Source organism: Chlorocebus sabaeus, chromosome 4 (genome assembly GCF_047675955.1).
Source record: "Chlorocebus sabaeus isolate Y175 chromosome 4, mChlSab1.0.hap1, whole genome shotgun sequence".
NCBI lineage: Eukaryota > Metazoa > Chordata > Mammalia > Primates > Cercopithecidae > Chlorocebus > Chlorocebus sabaeus.
In genome coordinates, this window is record NC_132907.1 from 2877097 (window position 1) to 2904084 (window position 26988).

General features: G+C 38.3%; 1 protein-coding gene and 1 long non-coding RNA gene across 10 annotated transcripts in view; one reads left to right on the forward strand and one right to left on the reverse strand.

The window, feature by feature from the left end:
• KIAA0825 (KIAA0825 ortholog) overlaps positions 1–26988 on the forward strand; it is a 495887-nt gene that overhangs the window by 250452 nt on the left and 218447 nt on the right. For 3 of the 8 annotated variants that reach the window (XM_073014580.1, XM_073014583.1, XM_073014578.1), the window contains 2 exons: positions 8842–8928; positions 13833–14589. The exons of 3 other annotated variants lie outside the window; for them this stretch is intronic. In XM_073014580.1, coding sequence (XP_072870681.1) covers positions 8842–8928; positions 13833–13899 — 154 coding nt within the window. In that variant the 3' untranslated portion in view covers positions 13900–14589. Of the gene's footprint in view, positions 1–8841; positions 8929–13832; positions 14591–26988 lie in introns of those variants that run through there. 2 more of the 8 variants (XM_073014579.1, XM_073014584.1) reach the window with 2 other exon arrangements.
• LOC140711484 (uncharacterized) overlaps positions 1–26988 on the reverse strand; it is a 297959-nt gene that overhangs the window by 12516 nt on the left and 258455 nt on the right. The window lies entirely within an intron of this gene.

Below are 26988 nucleotides of genomic sequence, written 5' to 3' on the forward strand. Positions count from 1 at the left end.
TTTTTTTTTTTTTTTTTTTTTTTTGGATAATAGTAGTTCATTGTATGGTTGTACCACAGTTTTTTGGTCCATTCACCTTTTAAAGGACATTTGGATTGTTTCCAGTATTAAGTGATTGAGAATAAAGGCTCTAAGAACACTTGTATACAGGTTTTGCATGAACATAGGTTTTTATTTCACTTGGATAATACCTAGCAGTGGGAATGCTGGGTTGTACCATACTTTTATGTTTACATTTATGAAGAAACTATGGCTTCTTAGTGTTTTATCCTGAAAGTATGGCTTCTTGTGTTTTATGCTCCCTGTGAGAAAACTGATGCCAGACTGATTCTTGTTCCCCTAACCTCTCCCTGGATGCTCATAGTGACTTCTTACCTCAGTTATTCTGAAATGAGATTGTGTCTATATATGAGTCTTTGGTTTCTCTTGGCACTCAGTAGGCCACATCACTATTGTGATTTTCTTCAGATAACAGGATATTTTTTCCTATTTTTGATTATTTTCCTTGCCTCAGGCCCCAGTCAATCTATCTCCCCTTCTAGAATTCTTAAGACATTGCTAAAGGCTTCTTAGCCTTAGTCCTGTCATTCTCACACTCTCCACATACTTCCCACCTCTTTTCCTGAAGCTACCTCATTCGCTCACATAGCCTCAGGTGATTATTTCAGGTATTGAAATCAAATGCCTTCAGGGGTTGGGCAAATAATGTAAATATGTTAAGGCAAAGTATAATACAATAGGGGACGGTGAATGCATTCACATTCTATTTTTTAAAAATTCTATGCTAGCTAAATAATGATTGTCATCAGAATGGATTAGGCCCAATAATATGATAAGGGCCATCTCTAAATCTATGCCCCTGAGTCTTGAATCTATATCTCTGGTCTTAATTGTTCCACAACACCTCTAGATTCCATATTCTTGGATTTTTTTTCCCTGTAATAATTTTTTATTTATATTTATTTATTTGTCTAGGTCTCACTCTGTCACCTAGGCTAGAGTACAGTGGTTCAGTCTTGGCTCACTGCAGCCTCAATGCCCCAGGCCGAAGTAATCCTCCCTCTTCAGCCTCCTGAATAGCTGGGACTACAGGCTCACTCAGTTAATTTTTGCATTTTTTAGTAGAGAAGGGGTTTTGCCATGTTGCCCGGTCTGGTCTCGAACTCCTGGGCTCAAGTAATCCGCTTGGCTCAGCCTCCCAAAGTGCTGAGACTACAGGTGTGAGCCACCACAACTGGCCCATATTAGTAATTTAATGTAATAACTCTCATCTCACATAGAAGTCCAACCATCATAATTATCTTCATCTAAAAACTGCCCCCTCTTCAGGGTTGTGTGACTTCTGTTAATGGCACTGACAGGCTGCTGGTCTTAGCCTAGAAACCTTGAAGTACTTTGCAAAGTTTCTATTTCCCATCATCTAGATTCTGTTACACAACACATGCCTCTGAGTGTTTCATCTAAACATTCTCACATCCCTTTCTTTTTGTTCCCATATGCTTCCACTCTCAATATTCAGTGCCCTCACCTGCTCATGCCTCCATAACCTGTTTTACTCCAGGGGGAATGTCTCTAACCTGCGTATCTGCTGGATTAACTTGGTTTTTCTCCTTACATTTTTCCTTCACTATAAAACCAATTGCAAATAACTGGTCAAGGGTGGTGGCTCACACCTGTAATCCCAGAACTTTGGGAGGCCCAGGTGGCTAGATCCCTTGAGCCTAGGAGTTCAAGACCAGCCTGGGCAACATGCAGAAACCCTATCTCTACAAAAAATACAAAAATTAATTGGTCGTTGTGGTGCACACCTGTGGTTCCACCTACTCCAAGGGCTGAGGTAGCAGGATTGCTTGAGCCCAGAAGGTTGGGACTGTAGTGAGCTGTGATTGCATCATTTCACTCTAGTCTAGGTAAATTACAAATAATACTAAGTAACATTTTTAAAACAAAGAAATAGTATATTTATAATCTCATCCCACCATGCTGACTCAGCTCTTTTCTCCTCATTCTCTTTATATGTACACAAACACACACCTTTTACACAATCACAATGAGAAGGTCTATAGTTACAATGGAGGTTCTACATTTTTCACGAAGCTATTCTTGTGATTCATCCATGTAAAGATACATAGTTTTTATTTTTAATGGCTTACCTTTATGCCAAATTAAATATAGCACAATTTGCCTAATCATTTCCCTATTCCTGTACATTTAAGGCTGCTTCCACATTTTTGCTTTGCTGCTTTTACATATTAAACTGCCATGAATACCCAGATTACTTTCTGATGCTAATAGAATAAGGGTGAAACATAAAAGGACACAGACAAACCTGTTTTAAAAATTATCAAATATCAAAGGGATAAGAGCCGGAGTGAAATACAGAGATTTTTAAATATATTTTCTTTTTCTGCCACTCTTCCACTTCAGAATTTGCAGTGGTTACACATTGCCTATAGCACCAAACCCAAAGTCCTCAGCCCCAATGTCAAGGCATCCTTCACCTGGTCCTCTCATTCACCAAGTGCCTCCTCTGTAACGTGGCCCACCATCCCATTGACCACTGTGGCGAACAATCCTACAGGGTTCAAATCCTTTATCACTTTATTACTTTCTCTAGGCTTCCTTTTTCTTATCTCTATTTCTCTCTCTCTCTTTTTTTTTTTTTTTTTTTTTTTTTGAGATTGAGTCTCGCTCTTGTTGCCCAGGCTGGAGTGCAATGGCACCATCTTGGCTCACTGCAACCTCTGCCTCCTGGGTTCAAGTGATTCTCCTGCCTCAGTCTCCCAAATAGCTGGAATTACAGGCACCTGCCACAACGTCTGGCTAATTTTTTGTATTTTTATTAGAGATGGGGTTTCTTCATGTTGGCCAGGCTGGCCTCGAACTCCTGACCTTGGGTGATCTACCCACCTTGGCCTCCCAAAGTGCTGGGATTACGGGCCCCTATTTCTTATAACAAGTGTAAAAAGTAAAGTAGAGATTCCTCTTCAAAGACTTTCCTGCCCATTTAATTAGGAATAAATAGTAACTTCTCTTAGAAGCAAAATTTATGCAAAGACCTGTGCTCCTAAATATTTGCCCTGGCATTCTTATACTGGCTCAAGCAAGCATTAGGTCATAGCCTGTTCCTCTTCCTTATTTAAAAGTGTTTTTACCTTTCTCAGCATTCCACAAGTTACTTCCTCCTTCCTTTGATCTCCTCTACCTTTACCTCTTTTAAAAAGTTCTAAGTTGCTAGCCAATCAGGACAAATACAGAATGTGAGGTCCCGTTCCAGCCAAGAGAAACCAGACACAGAGTAAGGTGGACGCATCAAGTTATAAATGACCCCGTCTCCTTTGTTCAGTGTACTCTCATGGTAAAACTCCTGGCAAGTGTACCCTTTCTGCAAGAAGTTAAAATGGCCTTACTAAATAAATTAAATTTATGTTCAAGTGCTATTTCTTTACAGCACCGAAGAGCAAACATTTCAAACACAGAGAAAATAGCAGCATCTTTCTTGTTGAGTGACTGGGCAGATAAGAAAAACTTAACCTTTAGCAGGTATTTAGTACAAGGCCTGGAACACAGGAAATTCTCTGTAAATATGAGTTATTATTATTTCTAGCTATTATTTGATCCTCCTCTTTGGACAGGCCAGAGCAAGTTACAAGGGTAAACATGGGGCCAGGGATTAAATAGTAAGGCACAGCCCAAGACTCCAAGTAATTGCAAAATGAGGACGTGGGTGAGGAGTACCAAGGAGAAGCAGCAGAAATGAGAGGAGGGGCTACCCAGAGCAGTCTTTTTTAGGTGCTAACTGTGTTATGTATGTCTGGGTTCAAGGCAGAGGTGAGTCAGGAAGCTGATGCTGGCTATATTCATGAGCCAAAGGCAGGGAATGTAACCCCTCAATGAGTTCACTTTACCCACTGCCTAGATAGAGCTGATTTATCAAGACAGGGGAATTGCAATAGAGAAAGAGTAATTCACGCAGAGCCAGCTGTGTGGGAGACTAGAGTTTTATTATTACTCAAATCCGTCTCCCCAAGAATTTGGTGGTTGGAATTTTTAAGGATAATTTGGTAGGTAGAGGGCCAGTGAGTTGGGAGTGCTAATTGGTCAGGTCAGAGATGAAATCATGGGGAGTTGAAGCTGTCCTTTTGTGCTAAGACAGTTGCTGGGTGGGGGCTACAAGACATATGAGCCAGTTTATCAATCTGGGTGGTGCCAGCTGATTTATTGAACGTGGAGTCTGCAAAATATCTCAAGCACTGACCTTAGGTTTTATAATAGTGATTTTATCCCCAGGAGCAATTTGGGGAGGTTTAGAAACTTGCAGTCTCCAGCTGCATGACTCCTAAAACAAAATTTCTAATCTTCTAGCTAATTTGTTAGTCCTGCAAAGGCAGTCTAATCCCCAGGCAGGAAGGAGGTTTGTTTTGGGAAAGGTCTATTATCATCTTTGTTTCAAAGCTAAACTATAAACTAAGTTCCTTCCAAAGTTAGTTCAGCCTACATCTAGGAATGAACAAGGACAGCTTGAAGGTTAGAAGCAAAATGGTGTTAGTTAAGTCAAATCTCTTTCACTGTAATAATTTTCTCAGTTATGGTTTTGTGCAGTTTCAGGAAGTTGTGGCCACAAAGGGCTAATACTTGGCATTCTTTCAATAATCTACTGTGCAACGGGTGCTGTGTCCAGCTGTGGATTTTGATTTACATAGAAATCAGAGCCTAGACATGGAATCACCAGCATCAAGAAATAAATTTGATGCGGGCATCTGCCCTCAGAGACACGTATTATTTATCATTTTATTTGTCATTTCATGGCCAGGATTAAGGTTCTCGTAAAGTGGCATTGTTGTCTGGGGTAAATCCTGGGGTTTGCCATCTCACGCCAAGGGAATTGAGGACGCAAACACAAGAAGTGGGTTCAGGGGCGGAGGTTTAATAGGCAAAAGAAAGAGAAAGGAGAATAGCTCTTTCTCTTGGGGGAGAGAGAGGGGCACCCAAATGGGACTTCTGGCCCATGGTGGAGTGCACCGGATTTATAGACAGGCTTGAGGGCCGGATTTACATAGGGCCCACAGACTGGTAGGAGCAGGTGTGACGTTTACCTAGCCACCCACCCTAATCTTATTATGCAAATGGCATCTGTGCCTGGCTGTGCCATGTTGTCTTCTCTTTACTGTACAGGTAGCTTGGCTAAGAGATGGGAAGATGGAACCGCCATTTTGAACATGCCTAGTCCCCAGGTAGCCCCTTTCTTATTGGCACAACTCCCAGCATGCACCCGTGCAAGCGTCTCCTTTGCCTTTCTATGGCTGCAGCTCGATTTTACACGCTGCTGTTTGTTAGAAAAGAAAATTATTTGGGGGCTGCTTTTCATTAAAAGGAAAATTTTACCGAGGACTTCATTACCTTCACTATCTGACTAAATAATTTCTTCTTAACTCCTATATATTGGGAGATGAGAGATAGAATAGAGGTGACAGATGAGAAAACTGACACAACCAGAGCTGGAGAATGACCATTAATCCCAGCACTTTGGGAGGCCGAGGCAGGCAAATCACGAGGTCAGGAGATCAAAACCATCCTGGCCAACACGGTGAAACTCCGTTTCTACTAAAAATACAAAAATTAGCCGGGCATGGTGGTGGGTGCCTATAGTACCAGCTACTCAGGAGGTTGAGGCATAAGAATGGCATGAACCCGGGAGGCGGAGCTTGCAGTGAGCCGAAATTGCACCACTGCACTCCAACCTGGGCAACAGAGCAAGACTCTGTCTTAAAAAAAAAAAAAAAAAAAAAAAAAAAAAAGAAGCATTTCCTGATATCCACAAATGAGAGCTCCGTGTTAATGACTTCTACAGCCTTGCCTAGTTTCATCTCCTCTGCTTGCACTGACTGTCATCATTCCCCACTCTGCCCGTCCAAGACCCACTCAGGCCCTCCATCGCAAGCCCCTCTCCAGTTCTGTAGCTCTCAAAAACCTTCTGTTTTCCCAATTCTCGGGGCATTTATACACTACATTATATATGTTGATGTCCAGCATGCGCTACCTCGTGAGGTTCACTAATGCTTTTTGGTATCTGTCTCCCTAAATAGAGTAATAGTCCCCGGAGAGCAAGGATCTTAGGCTTTCCCTGCTTGTCACTTGTACTGTAAAGCACAGTGGTGAAAGCATGGGTCTGTTCTGTTCATGCTTTTGGCTCTCAGTCTAAATTTATTTTTTTGAAGTGACTTTCTTTTGCTTTTAGAACTTTCTGATGTAAGGAAAGAATCACCAAGAGAAAGAGGCCCTGTTAATTCATTTATTAAATTTTTTTTAAGAGATAAATCTCGCTCTGTCACCCTGCTGGAGAGCAGTAGCTTGATCACAGCTCACTGCAGCCTCGAATTCCTGGGCTCAAGTGATCCTCCACCTCAGCCTCCTGAGTAGCTGGGACTACAGGCAGGAGCCACTATGCCTGGTTAGTTTTTAAAAAATGTTTTTTTTGTAGAGATGGGATCTTACATCTGGCCTCAAGTGATCCTCCTGCCTCAGCCTCCCTAAGCACTGGGATTACAGGTGTAAACTACCACACCTGGCCCCATTTATTAAAAACTTTAAAAAACAATGTTAAATCACATACATGCTCATTAGAAGTTAAGCAATGTGGATGTTGTATAAAGTAAAAGTTGCTAACCTCTTGCTCTGCCTCATCTTATAATCCCACCCACCCAAGGTAACAAATCAGTCCTGTTCTTTATTTCTCATTTAAACCTTAACATTGTCCTCATTCCAGAGTTTTAAAAGAAAAAGACAGGATAAATACTGTGATTTAGAAACATAACAGAGAAAAATAGAATATTCCAGTTTTCCATTCAATTAAAGTTTTCTAAACCCACAAAGAGATATGAGATTTAGCTATTGACCTAGAGGCTTGTGGATCTCTTATTTTCAAATAATTGATTATTCCAGATTAATGAATCAAATCTAATACTAATCAGAGTCCTAAGTTAAAAAAAAAAAAAAGAAAACTGGTCTGGGCTGGCCAGATTTGGAAAGAAGTCAGTTACCTGATTAAGGCTTTGTTGTTTACCTGTCTAACTTGCCCAGAAGGCTCTTCCCATCAGCATGATGTCTTTGCTGTATGTATTCATCTGGTTCAGCCCAGAATCAGTGATGAACACCTACAGGTTCATTTCAGCTAGTCAGAGCTGTAAATGGCTCAAAGATAGTTAGGAAATAGATAGCTTTGTATAAAGAACAATCCAGACTCTTGTTACTTTATTATACGGAGAATATATTTGCTAGCAGACAAAAGTATTATATAACCCACAAAATACACTGCGTTGATTATACTTCCAGCCCATTATTCAGTCCAGCAAGACTTTGAGTAAATAGATAAATCTGTGACTGTTTGTTCATTCTTATATCCATCAAACATTCACTAGACATAGCAAATAAAGAAATCAGCCAGACACAGCCCCTGCTGTCAAGGAATTCAGAATCTAGTGGAGGAGGAGAAAGACTAAAAAATCAGTGAGGATAGCTATAATAGAGGTTCATGCAAGTAACCATATAAGTACAGTAGAAGATCACAGAGGAGGGGAAGATAAACTGAATGCAGAGGGAGTCAGGACATACATCTGGAGATGGGGATATCGGAGCTATGAGTTAGCCAGGTAGCCAAGGTGAGAGGTAGTCTAGACAAAGGGTTCAACTAAGTAGTAACACCACATGAGATAAAGTATGTTGCATCCATGTTATTGGCTAGAGTGATGGTTTCTTCACTACATTTTTCGTTTTTAAATCAGTTCAATTTGCAACATAAAGGCACAGTGAATGAATGTTAGCCTACTTAGGACAAAGTCAGATGCCAAACTGAGTAAGGGGTGGTAGGAGTAGAAGGGGCACCTGTTCTGTTTAGGTCTATCCCTGGAGAATATTGAAAGAGTTACAGATTCTTTCTTTCCAATCCTTGGCCTCATCTAACCTTGGAGGTTTTCAAGTATATGTAAGCAATTGCAGTACCTATGTAGTTCATAGATCAAATGGCCTTGTAGACTGTCACTAAAATTTTATTTGCCTTATATTTATACAGCTTGGATAGGATGTACCTTCATGAGGGCACTCTTGGTGCGTGATTGATGGCTCTTTAGACAAGATGTGCTAGCTTAATACTGGCCTTGGTCAAGTAAGAGAGGTGCATCTGATTTGTCTTGCTCTTAATGTCAGTGTTCTTGCAGCCTGTTCTGCACACTCTGTTCTTCAGTGTGTATAAGTTTGTCTCTGAACAGCAAGAATTGCCTGAAAGCAGTAGGACTGCCTGAGAAATGGAAGTGATGCTTCCAAGTCCGTATGTTTATGTTTGTTGCTCTGAACTGGCAGGTCTGAGATGGCCTCAAATTAAATTTATAGACCCCAAGGGTTTCTGAGGAAGAAACAAGAACAATTAATTGTTCATGTTCCTCTTTTAGCCCGTAATCTAACAATGATTTTAGGACTAAAATTTGATTTCAGCAAGAGTATGTACATAGAGATGCTTGTTCATAACAACTCTGAAAATGTGGATTATATGTGTGATTTTAATGCCTTCGTTGGAAATAATATTATTTTTCACAAAGTAAAAGCATCCGTAATTTTGCTACAAGGATGAATATTTGCTTCCTCTCACACATTTTATTTAATAATTTTACTTCTTTAAAAGCAAAACAGCACACAATTTGAAAATGAAATTTCCCCAAAGTGTTCAGTTTGCTAATATGTTTTTCATTTTCTTCATTATGCTATAATGGAATGTTGCCATACTTTGAAATGTGCAATTTATCTCCCTGGAGGCAGCAGATGGTGTGACTAATCTGTCTTTTGGTACAGGATTTATCATAAGAGATGGCATCTAGGACTGCACGAAATGGGAGCCCTGCCCTCAAAAAGCAGTGACTCTCTTTATCATTATAACATGTAGGTATGTTTTATTATTTTTAAATATGAAAAAACCTGCAAAAATGAAAAGGTTTTAGCACTTTCAAAAAACTTTCTTTTATGTAAGAAAATATTAGGTGGAAACTATTGAATTATTTTAATTATATTTGCAAGTGTTTTCTTCACTGAATGTCTCATTGCTAGAAAACCTGTTAACGTCTTGGGAAGGACATGATTTTGTTAGGATTTCCACCCTAGTCTCTGCTCTACAGCTTTGAAATCCTAGCAATTCATTTTACATAGGAATATTGATTCACACTGTTACTGGAAGGGGATCCTGATCCAGACCCCAAGAGAGGATTCTTGGATCTTGCATAGGAAAGAATTCAGGGCAAGTCCACAGAGTAAAGTGAAAGCAAGTTTATTAAGAAAGTAAAAGAATAAAAGAATGGCTACTTCATAGGCAGAGCAGCCTCTGAGGGCTGCTGGATGCCCATTTTCATGGTTGTTTCTAGATTATATCCTAAACAAGGTGTGGATTCTTCATGAGTTTTTGGGAAAGGGGTGGGCAATTTCCAGTACTGAACTTTTTCAGACCATATAGGGTAACTTCCGTACACTGCCATGGCATTTGTCAACTGTCACAGCACTGGTAGGAGTGTCTTTTAGCATGCTAATGCATGAGCAGAGAGGATGACAAGAGGTTACTTTCATTGCCATCTTGGTTTTGGTGGGTTTTGGCTGACTTCTTTACTACAACCTGTTTTATCAGCAAGGTCTTGATGACCTGTATCTTGTGCCCACCTCCTATCTCATCCTGTGACTTAGAATGTCTGACGTACTGGAAATGCAGCCCAGCAGGTCTCAGCCTTATTTTACTCAGACCGTATTCAAGATGGAGTTGCTCTGGTTCAAACACCTCTGACAACACTAACCAAACTTGTAGAAGACTGTTAGAAAATCAGAGTTCCGTTTTACTAATTACAAGAAAAATACAACTTCAAGTAGATCTGGTAATTCTTTCCCTCTCAGTGAATTGCCATCAGAAGCCGGGTTATGATAGTAAGTTTGGTTAGTAGAAATAGACCATCCCTCTGTGGGGCTATGCCTGCCTTTAGGACCTAATTCACATGTCGTGAGTCATGATGTACTTACTCCTGAACTGTGCTAAGAATTTTTTATTCTCTGGACATTTTTAGTCCCCTGCTAACCACTCCATTACATCATCTCTTAAAATAGAACAGCTAATGAGCACTTAACTCCCAAACAGAAAATAGTTTTATATTGAGTGTAAACTCCAGGAGAATAGCGATTTTTCTGTAGTGCTGTAATCAATTAGCAATGTCTGCCACAGACAAGAAAAGAGAATGGTGGTAGCTTAAGTGACAAACATTTGCTCACCCTAGTTTAAATCCCACCATTAGTATATGGAATCAAATTTCTCTGATTAGTATTTAAGAACTGCATTCTGCATTGTTGGAAATTACTTGAGAACATGGTTTTAAAGCTGGAAGAAATCTTAATTTTCCCATTTCATGGATTAGAAAACATTTGTTTTGAGGGACTTACTGAAGTCAGAGAGCTAATAGGTAATTGAGCAATAATTCAAGCCCAGGGTCTTTGCCTCAAGGTCCAGCACACTTTCTTTCTTTTATTTATTGTATTTTTTATTTTGTTTAGAGATGGAGGTCTCACTATGTTGACCAGGCTGGTCTTGAACTCCTGACCTGAAGCAAGCATCCCATTTTGGCCTCCCAAAGTGTTAGGATTACAGGCGTGAGCCACTGCACATGGCCTCAGCATACTTTCTTATAAACCATAGTAATTAGTCTAAAAATTCCAAAGACTGATCATTCCATTTTCCAACTTAATTTGAGACATCACTTTTGGCTGGTAGGACTGAGTATTTTATTATTTTAGGTCAGCAAAATAAACATGAGGATTATTATACAGACCTATGGTACTTAGCCTTAGTTGCACATTAGAATAATGTGGGAAGAGATTTTTAAAAATGCCCAGGCCTCTCACCAACCAATTAAATCAGAATCTCTGGGGTGGGGCAACAATTGTAGTTACTTTAAAAAAATTTTTCCAATGTGATTAAAATTTGCAGCCAGGATTGAAATAATTTATATTGTAATTTGAAAATTTGTTCAAATGATTGAACACTTTGTAAATGCTTAGTCATTGTTCACATTATTCAGGTAAGTCTTAAAAGAATCAATGTTTTTATCAGCCAAAATCAGTCCTTCCATAAAACATCATAGAATTACTAATTGATTAGTAAATTGCTAAATAGTTTTCATTTCATGAGTCTTAGTGTAGGCATCGAATAGGAAACTAGAAAAATAGCAATGATTGTGATGATAATGAAGAATTATCCTTAGTTCATGCCATGATAGAATAAAGAAAAATATTTCTTTTAATAGTTTTGGTAAAATGTGTAGAAATAATAATTTCAGATGAATGGAAACCTGGTGGTGAATAACTGCACCAGAATATTATGCAAGTACCCTTCCAACTCAGGGAAATGTCTGCTGATAATGGGTTCAATGATGCAAAGTTGTGTTAATATCATGGATCAGAAAATGGAAATTGTTGAAATGGAAACTTTTGTTTCTTTGCTACCCATTTATTCATAGTACTTAGAGTTTTGTGATACTTTCTGCCACTTAAATACAGCTAAACTTTGCCCTATATATGTAGCTAGAGGAAGGGAATATTGCCCCAAATCCAAAGTAAAGAAAAACAGGTATTTATCTTTAAAATGAATTTTAGTATTTATTTGAATATTATTGACGTTTTGGAAATAACTAGTTCTCCAGAAATGAAGCTATAGTATACAGGCCTTCAGGGCAAGAGATTACTGTCTTCCATGTTTCCTTTATTTGCCACCACTTTACCCTATACTAGACTGTTTTAGCCACAGACCTTTGGTTTATCCTCTCTTTCAGTTCCCTGTCTCTCCCTTCCCACCTTATTCTCTAGTTTGCACTTTATTTTAAGAAGTTAGGGAGGGAATTCGTGCTTATGTTTTAAAAGGCTTTTCAGTGTGCAGAGCAGGATTGGGAAAAAAGCAGTTGCAGTGCTGCCTTGCACTCAAGAAAAAGCTATAAGAATACCGGCCAACTGAAGGCAAGGAATTTGAAACAAGACTTTAAAATGCCACAGTTGCATTAAACATTTATAGATAATAAAAACTAAATGATGATCTCGTTATGAACTAAGACCTTCCTAGTTCTGATGAAAATAGATATTGTGTATAGCAAAAGAGCTGGCATTACAGAAGTCCTCTTATGGCACATAATTCAGAATTATCGTTCTTAAAGTTGATACTAGGAAATGTCATTGAGGAAAGCTTTTTTTTTTAAATGTTACTCTTTGGATTGGCAGGTTATGACAAAACTACATTCATGTTACTTGAATACGTCTTTTGTCTACTTTTACATGCTTTTTGACTTGTCTGGAAAATGACATATTGAGGTTTTCATTAGCTTTCACCAGGTGTGATTTTCTTATGGAAGTACCTTGGCAGGACTGCAGTTAAGGGGAATAAACCAGTGAAGCTCAGAAAGGCCCTAGCCCTTCTTCAGATGGTAGCAATGAGCTGAAAGACTCATTAATCAGCCGCGGAGTCACAGGTGTGATGGCTTGCCTACAAACTGCCAACAGACTGTGAAAGTCACATCCGACAGGCTAAATTGTCAAACTAGACTCATCCATAAACATTTTAACACAGCAAAAGTCCACCTCTTTTGTCTTTAAGATGTGATTTTTACATATTACATTTTCTCCAAACTTCTATAAAATATTGTTTGTTTTATTTTATAAAACTTGAATTTCTTGAAAAAGAACCAGATTTGGCATTGTTTTCTTTTATAAAAATTTGTATTCATCTTTATTTTTTATCTGATTTTTTTCTTATGCTTGTTTATTCTCTTTTATTCTAAAAACCTTTTCTCCTGCACTACATTAAAGGCTTGAGGATGGAATTTGCCTCTGCCAAAGTTTTATCAGTTGGGGAAAAACCACTTTTAACATGTATGTTAGCTTGAGTTTTACCACTCAGAAGGATTTCATTCATAAGGAAATGTCTGTAGACGCGTTTTAATGGAAGGACTGTATTATCATCTATTTTTTTTTTTAACTAAAAGAAATTCTCTACTTCAAGTTACCTGTGTGGTTCTTTGTCTTTCTCTTTCTTTCAAGCTCTCTAAGGATTCAACATTGTTGCATGTTTACTTTTTTTAAATTTGGTACATCACAGCTGGGCACGGTGGCTCACGCCTGTAATCCCAGCATTTTGGGAGGCCAAGGCTGGTGGATCACGAGGTCAGGAGATTGAGACCATACTGGTCAACATGGTGAAACCCCATCTATACTGAAAATACAAAAATTAGCTGGGCATGGTGGTGTGCGCCTGTAGTCCCAGCTATTCAGGAGGCTGAGGCAGGAGAATCTGTTGAACCTAGGAGGCAGAGGTTGCAGTGAGCCAAGATCACATCATTGTACTCCAGCCTGGGTGACAGAGCAAGACTCCGTCTCAAAAAAACAAAACAAAACAACAATTGGTACATCACTAAAGAAATCAAGTTAAACCTTAAGTTTGATGTGTGGTTTTGTCTGGAGTCCCATGACAAAATGAAATTTTCAAATGAATATATATTTCATGTTTTAAGGATGATTTCAGTGAATAGTAAAATATATGTGATGGCCTTAAATAAGTCATATTTCCAGATCTTCTGTAACTCCTGCAGTAACTTGTAGTTTTGCTTTTTGCACAACTGGAAGCTAATACCTAAGACCAAATGATTTATATATTGTTTTCTCACTGAAGGTGCATCTTATTAATTTGTAAAACATTGAATAAGTACATTGGTGCTCATCAAGCAGAGGAAATAGAATTAAGCATGGTGCAATGATAAATTATGTGGGTTTTCTAGGACCTCGCCCCTCAGAGCTTCTTCCATCGGAAAGGCAGAATCTTGGGCCCCACCCAAGACCTACTGAATGAAAATCTGCTTCCCAGACAGATACTCAAGTGATTCATGTGCATATTAAGGTTTGAGAAGCACTGAGTTAAAGTGAGTTGGACAATTCTTTTCTCTTACTAGTTTTCACCTGCTATTTAAATCTCATCCCAGCAAATACCATTATAATGAAAGTCCAGTTGTAACAAACATACCCAAACCATATTTCTCTAGATACTTTAAGCAATATCATATATAATGAACACCAACTTGACAATAGTATTAAAATACTCTAATACAATTGTTTGAAGTGAGATTTGATCTCTTAAATGCAACTAAGTGAACCTTAAAGTCAATGATATTATACCAAATCATCTATTTAGTAAGTCTACATATATGACCCTAGTGTAGGAAAAGACAGAGTGTACTAAAAATCGTAAGTCATAATCTTTTCATAAAAAAGCTTACAAATCATATTTTTGAGGACTAAGCTCTGAATTTTTATCTTGCCCAAATTCCTATCTGACGGGTCTGGGGAGTCATGACCTACAAACCATAAATTCTCATCAGATGGGTTTTATTTAACCCTGTATATCGTGACTTACTTTCCAATATCACTCAGCATAACATTACATGACAAAGAAGAAAATAAAAATATTTTACCCCCAAACATGTTTCTTTGCTGTATTTTGAAAAGGCCCTGCAAAGCCGTCCTTTGTGGGAGGGTGGGGAGAGGGGAGGGAGGTTTCCATCTGTAACGAATCTCTGTTAACATAGCTAGATCTTTTTCTTCCAGGCTCTCCCAATCCTGAAGAGATTCACAGAGGGCCTGGCACTTCTTAAAGGTTTGAATAGCAAGCATTTGTCATCCATTGTCTCTAAAGGCAGCCACTATGAGATATCAAAAGGACCTTGGTCTCCACAATTTTTTATCTTAATGTGAACATTTCCATTCAATTAATCCCAGGTCTTTAGACAAACTCAACCCATTGTCAACCAGAAAATGTTTAAATTTACCCATAGCATGGAAGCCTACCTCCGCCCCCACTTCCAATTGTCCACCTTTCTGGACCAAACCAATGTATTTCTCACATGTATTTGATTGATGTCTCATGCCTCCCTAAAATATATGAAACCAAGCTGCACCCCAACCACCTTGGGCACATGTTCTCAGGACCTCCTGAGGGCTGTGTCATGGGCCATGGTCACTTATATTTGGCTCAGATTAAATCTCTTCAAATGTTTTACAGAGTTTGACTCTTTTCGTCGAGATTTTTATACACTATAAGACAGTTTGATTAAGAAGCTCTAAAATTCTTACATGACCTCAATTTATTTTTTCATATTTTAAGATTGAAAAAGACAGAAACATTCTTCAAAATAGCAGGACCTGACAATGTCCCTTTTGAAGTTTATTACCTGAATTAAATGTTTTCCTTCATAGGCTATTATGACTACAACATAAGCTAAATAAAATGTCAGGTTTTCTTATTTTTTTTTCAAGTTACTTCTCTGTCCCTTGGAAGAAATACAAATAAATATTTAGGCTAAATAGACTCTGGAGCATCAAAAAGGAGATAGAAATCACAATTTATACCCTTAAGGAAGTAGTCATACCTTAATTCACATTCCTTGTCAATCTCTGTTTTGCCAAAATACTATTAAATTATATATAATAAATTTCATAAAATATGATTAATAATCCATATTGACCTTAAATCTATACTGAAACACTACTTTAAGGAAATGTTGGAGAGAGGATGGGAGATTATAAGAAATTAATAGGAAGTTTATTTGTGGCCCACTTAATGGTAGCTAAATAAAATTGAACAAAGTCTGGTATTTCTACAATGTTGTATATAGCCAATGTTCTCCTGGGAATTCTTGGTAGGAAAATATCAAGCCGATTTACTCTAGGTGGGTACTTGCACAGAGAAAGCCCTCAATAACTACTTGTGTTGATTTGAAAACAACTGGAAAATCAGTAGCAATATAGGAACTTAACAGAAAGGGAATGGAAAGAATGAACACTGTACATTAGAATTTGCTGAATTACTAAAAATTATATCGCATCTGCAATTCTTACTTAACTGACTAAATTTGTTGGAGAACAGTAAATAATACTATGTAATAGATTAGAAAGTAAATAATAAAATAATGATAGAGGTTAAAAGATATATATTTGGAATTTTGCATTTACATATGGTATTCTGTGCTCATATTAGTCTCAAAACATTTGATTATAGTATCCTCATCAGTGTCCGCCCACTCCCCTGACCATTTTGATGTACATCAGTGCATAACTTTTAGCAACTATTCTCCTGTTGTCAAAGACTAGAAGAAAGAGCTATCATTTCATAGCCTCATTTCAGGTAGAATATATAACTGAATTATCAGCTTCATTTTGATGGAAATATGTATAAAAAGGTGTTGTCACTGAAATCATCAAAAAATATGCCTTGAAGTGAATCTAATGGCCATTTATTTTTTATCTATATTGTTAGTGGTAAATAATTTTCAGTTATGTTTTAACTTAGTAATTATATACCCCCCCAAAATAATATGGAAATGTTCCCTTTAATTGTCATAATAAAAACTCTGAGACCTATATTTAAATACATCTAGACTCTTTCCAGGAAAGTTTTAACAAAATTAACAGTAAAAAGGTATCATGAATTCTACTGGGATAATTACATGGGTAATTTAACAGAAAATTTGGATTAAACTGGAAGCATTTCTATGATACACAGTAAAACCTCTGTAAATGTTGTGTAGAAAATGGAAGACTTCATATTGTCTTTTGGATGCAAAGATAATCTTTAAAAATGTTAAGTAGAAGTAGTTGTTAAAAGGTAAATTTTTGCTTTCATTATTCTAATAGTTTTTTCTAAAAAATTAGCTAATTGTTGTTTCATGGCTTTATTGGCCTTTTGCACTTTTTTTGGACAATGTTTCCTGTATGATTTTTATTTATTTTATTTTATTTTTATTTTTCCATAAGTTATCGGGGTACAGGTGGTATTTGGTTACATGAGTCAGTTCTTTAGTGGTGATTTGTGAGATTTTAGTGCACGCATCACCCAAGCAGTACACACTGCACCATGTTTGTAGTCTTTTATCCCTTGCCCCTTCCCACTTTTCCCCTCATGTCCCCAAAGTCCATTGCATTATTCTTATGCCTTTGCATCCTCATAGCTTAGCTCCAAATATCACGGAGAACATACGATGTTTGGTTTTCTATTCCTGAGTTACTTCACTTAGAATAATAGTCTCCAATCTCATCCAGGTCACTGCAAATGCTGTTAATTCATTCCTTTTTATGGCTGCATAGTATTTCATCATATGTATATATATACACTACAGTTTCTTTATCCACTCGTTGATTGACGGGCATTTGGGTTGGTTCCATGATTTTGCAATTGTGAATTGTGCTGCTATAAACATGCATGTGCAAATATCTTTTTTGAATAATGACGTTTTTCCCTCTGGGCAGATATACAGTAGTGGGATTCCTGGATCAAATGGTACTCCTACTTTTAGTTCTTTAAGGAATCTCCACACTGTTTTCCATAACAGCTGTGCTAGTTTACATTCCCACCAGCAGTGTAGAAGTGTTCCTTGTTCACCGCATCCATGCCAGTATCTACTGCTTTTTGATTTTTTGATTATAGTCATTCTTGCAGGAGTGAGGTGGAATTGCATTGTGGTTTTGATTTGTATTTGCCTGATCATTAGTGATGTTGAGTATTTTCTCATATGTTTGTTGGCCATTTGTAGATCTTCTTTTGAGGATTGTCTATTTATATCCTTAGCCTGCTTTTTGATGGGATTGTTTGTTTTGTTCTTGCTGATTTGTTTGAGTTCTTTGTAGATTCTGGATATGAGTCTTTTGTCAGAGGTAAAGATTGTGAAGATTTTCTCCCACTCTGTGGGTCGTCTGTTTGCCGACTGTTTCTTTTGCCATGCAAAAGCTCTTTTGTTTAATTAAGTCACAACTATTTATCTTTGTCTTTATTGCATTTGCTTTTGGGTTCTTGGTCATGAAATCCTTGCCTAAGCCAATATCCAGAAGGGTTTTTTCCAATGTTATCATCTAGAATTTGTATAGTCTCAGATCTTAGGTTTATGTGATTAATCCATCTTGAGTTGATTTTTGTATAAGGTGAGAGGTGAGAATCCAGTTTCATTCTCCTACATGTGGCTAGCCAGTTATCCCAGCACCATTTATTGAAAAGGGTGTCCTTTCCCCACTTTATGTTTTTGTTTGCTTTGTTGAAGATCAGTTGTTTATAAGTATTTGGCTTTATTTCTGGGTTCTTTATTCTGTTCCATTGGTCTACGTGCCTATTTTAGTATTAGTACCATGCTGTTTTGGTGACTATGGCCTTCTAGTATAGTTTGAAATCAGGTAGTGTGATGCCTCTAAATTCATTCTTTTTGGTTAGTCATGCTTTGGCTATGCAGGCTCTTTTATGGTTCCATGTGAATTTTAGAATTGTTTTTTCTAATTCTGTGAAGAATGATAGTGGTATTTTGATGGGGATTCCATTGAATTTGTATATTACTTTTGGCAGTATACTCACATTCACAAAATTGATTATACCCATCCATGAGCATAGGATGTCCTTCCATTTGTTTATGTCATCTATGATTTCTTTCAGCAGTGTTCCATAGTTTTCCTTGTAGAGGTCTTTCAACTCCTTGGTTAGGTGTATTCCTAAGTGTTTTTTGTTTGTTTGTTTGTTTGTTTTCCAGCTATTGTAAAAGGGGTTGAGTTCTTCATCTGATTCTCCACTTGGTCACTGTTGGTGTATGGAAGAGCTACTGATTTGTGTACATTAATCTTGTATCCAGAAACTTTGCTGAATTCTTTTATCAGTTCTAGGAGCTTTCTGGAGGAGGCCTTAGAGTTTTCAAGGTAAACAATCCTATCATCAGCAAACTAATGTGACAGTTTGACCTCCTCTTTACCAATTTGGATGCCCTTTATTTCTTTCTTGTCTGATTGCTCTGACTAGGACTTCCAGTACTATGTTGAAGAGGAGTGGTAAGAGTGGGCATCCTTCAGGAGGCTGAGGCAGGAAAATCACTGAATCCAGGAGGCAGAGGTTGCAGTGAGTCAGGATCATGCAATTGCACTTCAGCCTGGGCAACAAGAGTGAGACTCCATCTAAAAAATAAAAATAAAAAATAAAAGAGTGGGCATCCTTCTCTTGTTCCAGTTCTCAGAGGGAATGCTTTCCACTTTTCCCCATTCAGTATTATGTTGGCTGTAGGTTTGCAGTAGATGGCTTTTATTACATTAAGGTATGTCCCTTGTATGCTGATTTTGCTGAGAGTTTTAATCATAAAGGATGATGGATTTTGTCGAATGCTGTTTCTGCATCTATTACGATGATCATGTGATTTTTGTTTTTAATTCTGTATATGTTGTGTCACATTTATTGACTTTTGTATGTTAAACTATCCCTGCATCCTTGGTACGAAACCCACTTGATCATGGTGGATTATCTTTTTGATATGCTGTTGGATTCGGTTAGCTAATATTTTGTTAAAGATTTTAGCATCCATGTTCATCAAGGATATCGGTCTGTAGTTTTCTTTCTTTTATTTATTTATTTTTTTGAGACAGAGCCTCACTCTGTCACCCAGGCTGGAGTGCAATGGCATGATCTTGGCTCACTGCAACCTCCACTTCCTGGCTTCAGTGATTCTCCCGCCTCAGTCTCCTAAGTAGCTGGGATTACAGGCACCCACCACCACACCTAGCTAATTTTTGTATTTTTAGTAGAGATGGAGTTTCCCCATGTTGGCCAGACTGGTCTTGAGCTCCTGACCTCAGGTGATCCACCCAACTCAGGCTCCCAAAGTACTGGGATTACAGGCGTGAGCCACAACGCCTGGTCTGCAGTCTGTAGTTTTCTTTTTTGGTTATGTCTTTTCCTGGTTTTGGTATTAGGGTGATGCTGGCTTCATGGAATGAATTAGGGAGGGTTCCTGTTTTCCCTAACTTGTGGAATAGTGTCAAAGGCATTGGTACCAATTCTTCTTTGAATGTCTGATAGAATTCTGCTGTGAATCTGTCTGGTCCTGGACTTTTTTTTGTTGATAATTTTTAAATCACGATTTCAGTCTTGCTGCTTGTTATTGGTCTGTTCAGAGTATCTAATTCTTCATGATTTAAGATAGGAGGGTTGTATTTTTCCAGGAATTTATCCATCTATTCTAGGTTTCCTAGTTTATGTGCATAAAGGTGTTCATAGTAGCTTTAAATGATCTTTTGTATTTCAGTGGGGTCAGTTGTAATATCTCCTGTTTTGTTTCTTAGTGAGGTTATTTGGATTTTCTCTCTTGTTTTCTTAGTTAATCTTGCCAGTGGCCTATCTATTTTATTTATCTTTTCAAAGAACTAGATTTTTGTTTCATTATTTTTTGAATTTCTTCTTTTCCAGTTTCATTTAGTTCTACTCTGATCTTGGTTATTTCCTTTCTTCTGCTGGATTTGGGCTTGGTTTGTTCTTGTTTCTCTAGTTCCTTGAGGTGTGACCTTAGGAGTGTCAGTTTATGCTCTTTCAGCCTTTTTGATGTAGGCTTTTAAGGCTATGAACTTTTCTCTTAGCATTGCCTTTGCTGTAGCCTAGAGGTTTTTGATAGGTTGTGTCATTATTGTCATTCAGTTTGAAGAATTTTAAAATTTCCATCTTGATTTTGTTTTTGACCCAGTGCTCATTCAGGAGCAGGTTATTTAATTTCCATATATTTGCATGGTTTTGAAGTTTCCTTTTGGAGTTGAATTCTAGTTTTATTCCACTGTGGTGTAAGATAGTGCTTAATATGATTTCAGTTTTCTTAAATTTATTGAAACTCATTTTATGGCCTATCATATGGTCTGTCTTGGAGAAAGTTCCATGTACTGTTGAATAGAATGTGTATTCTGTGGTTGCTGGATGAAATGTTCTGTATATATCTGCTAAGTCCATTTGTTCCAAGGTATTGTTTCTTTGTTGACTTTCCATCTTGATGACATGTCTAGTGCTGTCAGTGGAGTACTGAAGTCCCTCACTGTTTTTGTGTTGCTGTCTACCTCATTTCTTAGGTCTATTAGTAATTATTTTATAAATTTGGGAGCTCTGGTGTTAGATGCATATATGTTTAGGATTCTGATATTTTCCTATTGGACAAGGCCTTTTACCATTACATAATGTCCCTCTTTGTTTATTTTAACTGCTGTTGCTTTCAAGTTTGTTTTGTTTAAGATCAAAACAAACTATAAAGAAGATAAAGAAAGTTATTATGCAATGGTAAAGGGATCAATTCAACAAGAAGAGCTAACTATCCTAAATATATATGCACCCAATACAGGAGCACCCAGATTCATAAATCAAATCCTTAGAGACTTACAAAGAGACTTAGATTCCCACACAAAAATAATGGGAGACTTTAACACCCCACTGTCAACATTAGAGAGATCAATGAGACAGAAAGTTAACAAGGATATCCAGGAATTGAACTCTCCACCCCAAATCAACAGAAAATACATTCTTCTCAGCACCACATCACACTTATTCCAAAATTGACCACATAGTTGGAAGTAAAGCACTCCTCAGCAAATGTAAAAGAACAGAAATTATAACAAACTGTCTCTCAGACCACAGTGCAATCAAACTAGAACTCAGGATTAAGAAACTCAATCAAAACCGCTCAACTACATGGAAACTGAGCAACCTGCTCCAAAATGACTACTAGGTACATAACGAAATGAAGGCAGAAATAAAGATGTTCTTTGAAACCAATGAGAATGAAGATACAACATACCAGAATCTCTGGGACACATTTAAAGCAGTGTGTAGAGGGAAATTTATAACACTAAATTCCCACAAGAAAAAGCAGGAAAGATCTAAAATTGACACCCTAGCATCACAATTAAAAGAACTAGAGAAGCAAGAGCAAACACATTCAAAAGCTAGCAGAAGGCAAGAAATAACTAAGATCAGAGCAGAACTGAAGGAGATAGAAACACAAAAAACCTTTCAAAAAATCAATGAATCCAGGAGCTGACTTTTTGACAAGATCAACAAAATTGATAGACCACTAGCAAGACCAATAAAGAATAAAAGAGAGAAGAATCAAATAGACGCAATAACAAAATGATAAAGGGGATATCACCACCAACCCCACAGAAATACAAACTACCATCAGAGAATACTATAAACACCTCTATGCAAATAAACTAGAAAACCTAGAAGACATGGATAAATTCCTGGACACATACATTCTCCCAAGACTAAACCAGGAAAAACTTGAATGCCTGAATAGACCAATAACAGGCTCTAAAATTGAGGCAATAATTAATAGCCTACCAATCAAAAAAAGTCCAGGACCAGGTGGATTCACAGCCGAATTCTACCAGAGGTCCAAGGAGGAGTTGGTACCATTCCTTCTGAAACTATTCCAATCAATAGAAAAAGAGGGAATCTTCCCTAACTCATTTTATGAGGCCAACATCATCCTGATACGAAAGCCTGGCTGAGACACATCAGAAAAAGAGAATTGTAGACCAATATCCCTGATGAACATCAATGCAAAAATCTTCAATAAAATACTGGCAAACCAAATCCAGCAGCACATCAAAAAGCTTATCCACCATGATCAAGTGGGCTTCATCCCTGGGATGCAAGGTTGGTTCAATATACGCAAATCAATAAACATAATCCAGCACATAAACAGAACCAAAGACAAAAACCACATGATTATCTCAATAGATGCAGAAAAGGCCTTTGACAAAATTCAAAAGCCCTTCATGCTAAAAACTCTCAATAAATTCGGTATTGACGGAACATATCTCAAAATAATAACAGCTATTTATGAGAAACCCACAGCCAATATCATACTGAATGGGCAAAAACTGGAAGCACTCCCCTTGAAAACTGGCACAAGACAGGGATTCCCTCTCTCACCACTCCTATTCAACATAGTGTTGGAAGTTCTGGCCAGGGTGATCAGGCAAGAGAAAGAAATCAAGGGTATTCAATTAGGAAAAGAGGAAGTCAAATTGTCCCTGTTTGCAGATGACATGATTGTATATTTAGAAAACCTCATCATCTCAGCCCAAAATCTCCTTAAGCTGATAAGCAACTTCAGCAAATTCTCAGGATACAAAATCAATGTGCAAAAATCACAAGCATTCTTATATACCAGTAACAGACAAACAGAGAGCCAAATCATGAATGAACTCCCATTCACAATTGCTTCAAAGAGAATAAAATACCTAGGAATCCAACTTACAAGGGATGTGAAGGACCTCTTCAAGGAGGACTACAAACCCCTGCTCAATGAAATAAAAGAGGATACAAACAAATAGAAGAACATTCCATGCTCATGGATAGGAAGAATCAATATTGTGAAAATGTCCATACTGCCCAAGGTAATTTATAGATTCATGCCATCCCCATTAAGCTACCAATGACTTTCTTCACAGAATTGGAAAAAAAATTACTTTAAAGTACATATGGAACCAAAAAAGAGCCTGCATTGCCAAGACAATCCTAAGTCAAAAGAACAAAGCTGGAGGCATCACGCTACCTGACTTCAAACTATACTACAAGGCTATGGTAACCAAAACAGCACGGTATTTGTACCAAAACAGAGATATAGACCAATGGAACAGAACAGAGCCCTCAGAAATAATACCACACATCTACAGTCATCTGATCTTTGACAAACCTGACAAAAAGAAGAAGTGTGGAAAGGATTCCCTATTGAATAAATGGCAATGGGAAAACTGGCTAGCCATAAGTAGAAAGCTGAAACTGGATCCCTTCCTTATACCTTATACAAAAATTAATTCAAGATGGATTAGAGACTTAAATGTTAGACCTAACACCATAAAAAACCCTAGAAGAAAACCTAGGCAATACCATTCAGGACATAGGCATGGGCAAGGACTTCATGTCTAAAACACCAAAAGCAGTGGCAACAAAAGCCAAAATTGACAAATGGGATCTAATTAAACTAAAGAGCTTCTGCACAGCAAAAGAAATTACCATCAGAGTGAACAGGCAACCTACATAATGGAAGAAAATTTTTGCAATCTACTCATCTGACAAAGGGCTAATATCCAGAACCTACAAAGAATGCAAACAAATTTACAAGAAAAAAAGAAACAACCCCATCAAAAAGTGGACAAAGGATATGAACGGACACTTTTCAAAAGAAGACATTTATGTAGCCAACAGACATATGAAAAAATGCTCATCATCACTAGCCATCAGAGAAATGCTAATCAAAACCACAATGAGATACCATCTCACACCAGTTAGAATGGCGATCATTAAAAAGTCAGGAAACAACAGGTGCTGGAGAGGATGTGGAGAAACAGGAGCACTTTTACACTGTTGGTGGGATTGTAAACTAGTTCAACCATTGTGGAAGACAGTGTGGCGATTCCTCAAGGATCTAGAACTAGAAATACCATTTGACCCAGCCATCCCATTACTGGGTATATACCCAAAGGATTATAAATCATGCTGCAGTAAAGACACATGCACATGTATGTTTATTGCGGCACTATTCACAATAGCAAAGACTTGGAACCAACCCAGATGTCCATCAATGACAGACTGGATTAAGAAAATGTGGCACATATACACCATGGAATACTACACAGCCATAAAAAAGGATGAGTTCATGTCCTTTGTAGGGACATGAATGCAGCTGGAAACCATCATTCTCAGCAAACTATCGCAAGAACAGAAAACCAAACACTGCATGTTCTCACTCATAGGTGGGAACTGAACAATGAGAACACCTGGACACAGGAAGGGGAACATCATACACCAGGGCCTGTTGTGGGGTGGGGGGAGTGGGGAGGGATAGCATTAGGAGATATACCTAATGTAAATGACAAGCTAATGGGTGCAGCACACCAACATGGCACATGTATACATATGTAACAAACCTGCACATTGTGCACATGTACCCTAGAATATAAAGTATAATAAAAAAAAAAAGTGTGTTTTGTTTGACGTAAGAATAGCTACCCCTGCTTGCTTTTGGTGTCCATTTTCATGAAATGCTTTTTTCCACCCATTTACTTTAAGTGTATGTGAATCCTTATGTGTCCAGAATTGGTTCCTTCCAGTGGATTCTTGGTCTCGCTGACTTCAAGAATGAAGCCGCGGACCCCCGTAGTGAGTGTTACAGTTCTTAAAGATCCAGAGTTTGTTCCTTCAAGTGTCCAGAGTTTGTTCCTTCACATGTTCAGATGTGTCTGGAGTTTCTTCCTTCCAGTGAGTTCGTGGTCTCGCTTGACTTCAGGAGTGAAGCTGCAGACCTTCACAGTGAGTGCTACAGCTCTAAAAGGTGGCACGCCCAGAGTTGCTTGTTCCTCCCAGTAGGTTCGTGGTCTCACTGACTTCAGGAGTGAAACTGCAGACCTTTGCAGCTCATAAAGGTAGTGCAGACCCAAAGAGTGAGCAGCAACAAGATTTATTGTGAAGAGCGAAAGAATAACACTTCCACAGCGTGGAAGAGGACCTGAGCAGGTTGCTGCTGCTGACTCCGGTGGCCAGTTTTTATTCCCTTATTTGGCCCCACCCACATTCTGCTGATTTTTCCATTTTACAGAGCACTGATTGGTCCATTTTACAGAGTGCTGATTGGTTTGCTTTTACAGAGTGCTGACTGGTGCATTTATAAACCTTTAGCTAGACACAGTGCGCTAACTAGTGTGTTTACAATCCTTTAGCTAGACACAAAAGTTCTCCAAGTCCCCACCTAACCCAGAAGCCCAGCCGGCTTCACGTCTCAATCCCCCCTCTAAACACGACACCCCAACTGCTGCTGGGAATTGGGTGATGACCGGTCTAGCTACTTCCTGCTGGATAGGGGTGAAGAAGGGGCCCTGCAGTTGTAGTGTCCTCTAGAGGGGAACTCTTTAGGCCAGTGAAAGGGCCAGTGAGTTGGTCCATGAGTCCTCAGTAGACACTGTTAGTTGAGCTCACTTGGGGTTCCATTTGTAAGACCATCTGTAGCTTGATGGCCTCAATTCTAGAGGAAACAAATTTGACAAGGACATTAAAAATACAGGGCCTGAAGGCAAGTAATAGCAATATGGCTGCCATGGGATCTAGAAAAGGGAGAAGCCATGTTGCCCAACTCCAGAGGTTGGTATAAGCGTTTGAAAGGCATTGTCTGATTTCAGAAGCCTTTTCCTGTAAACGCTGGGGGCATCTTGTACTATCTCTGACTGGTTAGTGTAAAAACAACACTCTTCCCCTAAGAAGGTGCAGAGTCCACCTTTCTCTTCAGTGAGGAAGTCTAGGCCTCAGCGGTTTTAGAGAGTCACTGCTGCCAAAGAGTCTATTTGGGATTGTAGTTACCATCCTTACTAGATAGATTTTGCTATTTCTCGCAAACTGAGAAATCCTTTGAGAGCGTGTGGTAGTAGGATAATGCATGCTACACTGTTAACTTTTAACAAACTTTACTTTAGTTGAAAACCTTGTAAGGTTGGGATTTTAATTTTTCTTTGCTATTAATAAAACCTCGTTTGGTCCATATTAACTTAGAACTGGTGTAGATGGCTCCTTCCTGATTCTGTAAGGACTTTAAGATTTGACTGAGTTCAAACAATTAGCAAGTTTGAGCAGACCAATTATTAGGCAATTTCCCTAACTCTGCTTCTACAAGAGTTTCCTTATCATTTATTGAATACCCATTACGTCTTTTTTCCTTAATCGCCCAGGAGGAACCATCTATCTCCTGTCCTGAAGGGAATTCCTCCTAGATCTAGTCGGAGCTTTGTATGGTAATTAATTAAGATTTAGATCCTCTTTTAGGAAACCTTAGGGGTTAAGGATTTTCGATAGGAAGGCTATGGGTTGTCAGTGGCCTCAGTACTTTCAGGCTACGCCCTTGTTTACACTGACAACAAGATGGTATTGGAGTGTTATAGGGTTACAGAGAAGACCTTCAATTATCAATTATAGGTTTTAAAGTTACCCTGGCTTTTAAAGGAATAGGGTACACTGTTTTTTCTTTGCTACTTCCATTTCTCTTTCTCTTTGTCTTCTTCTTTGTCTCTCTCTCTCTGACTCCACTCCCTCTTCGTCTGTCTTTCCTCTCTCTG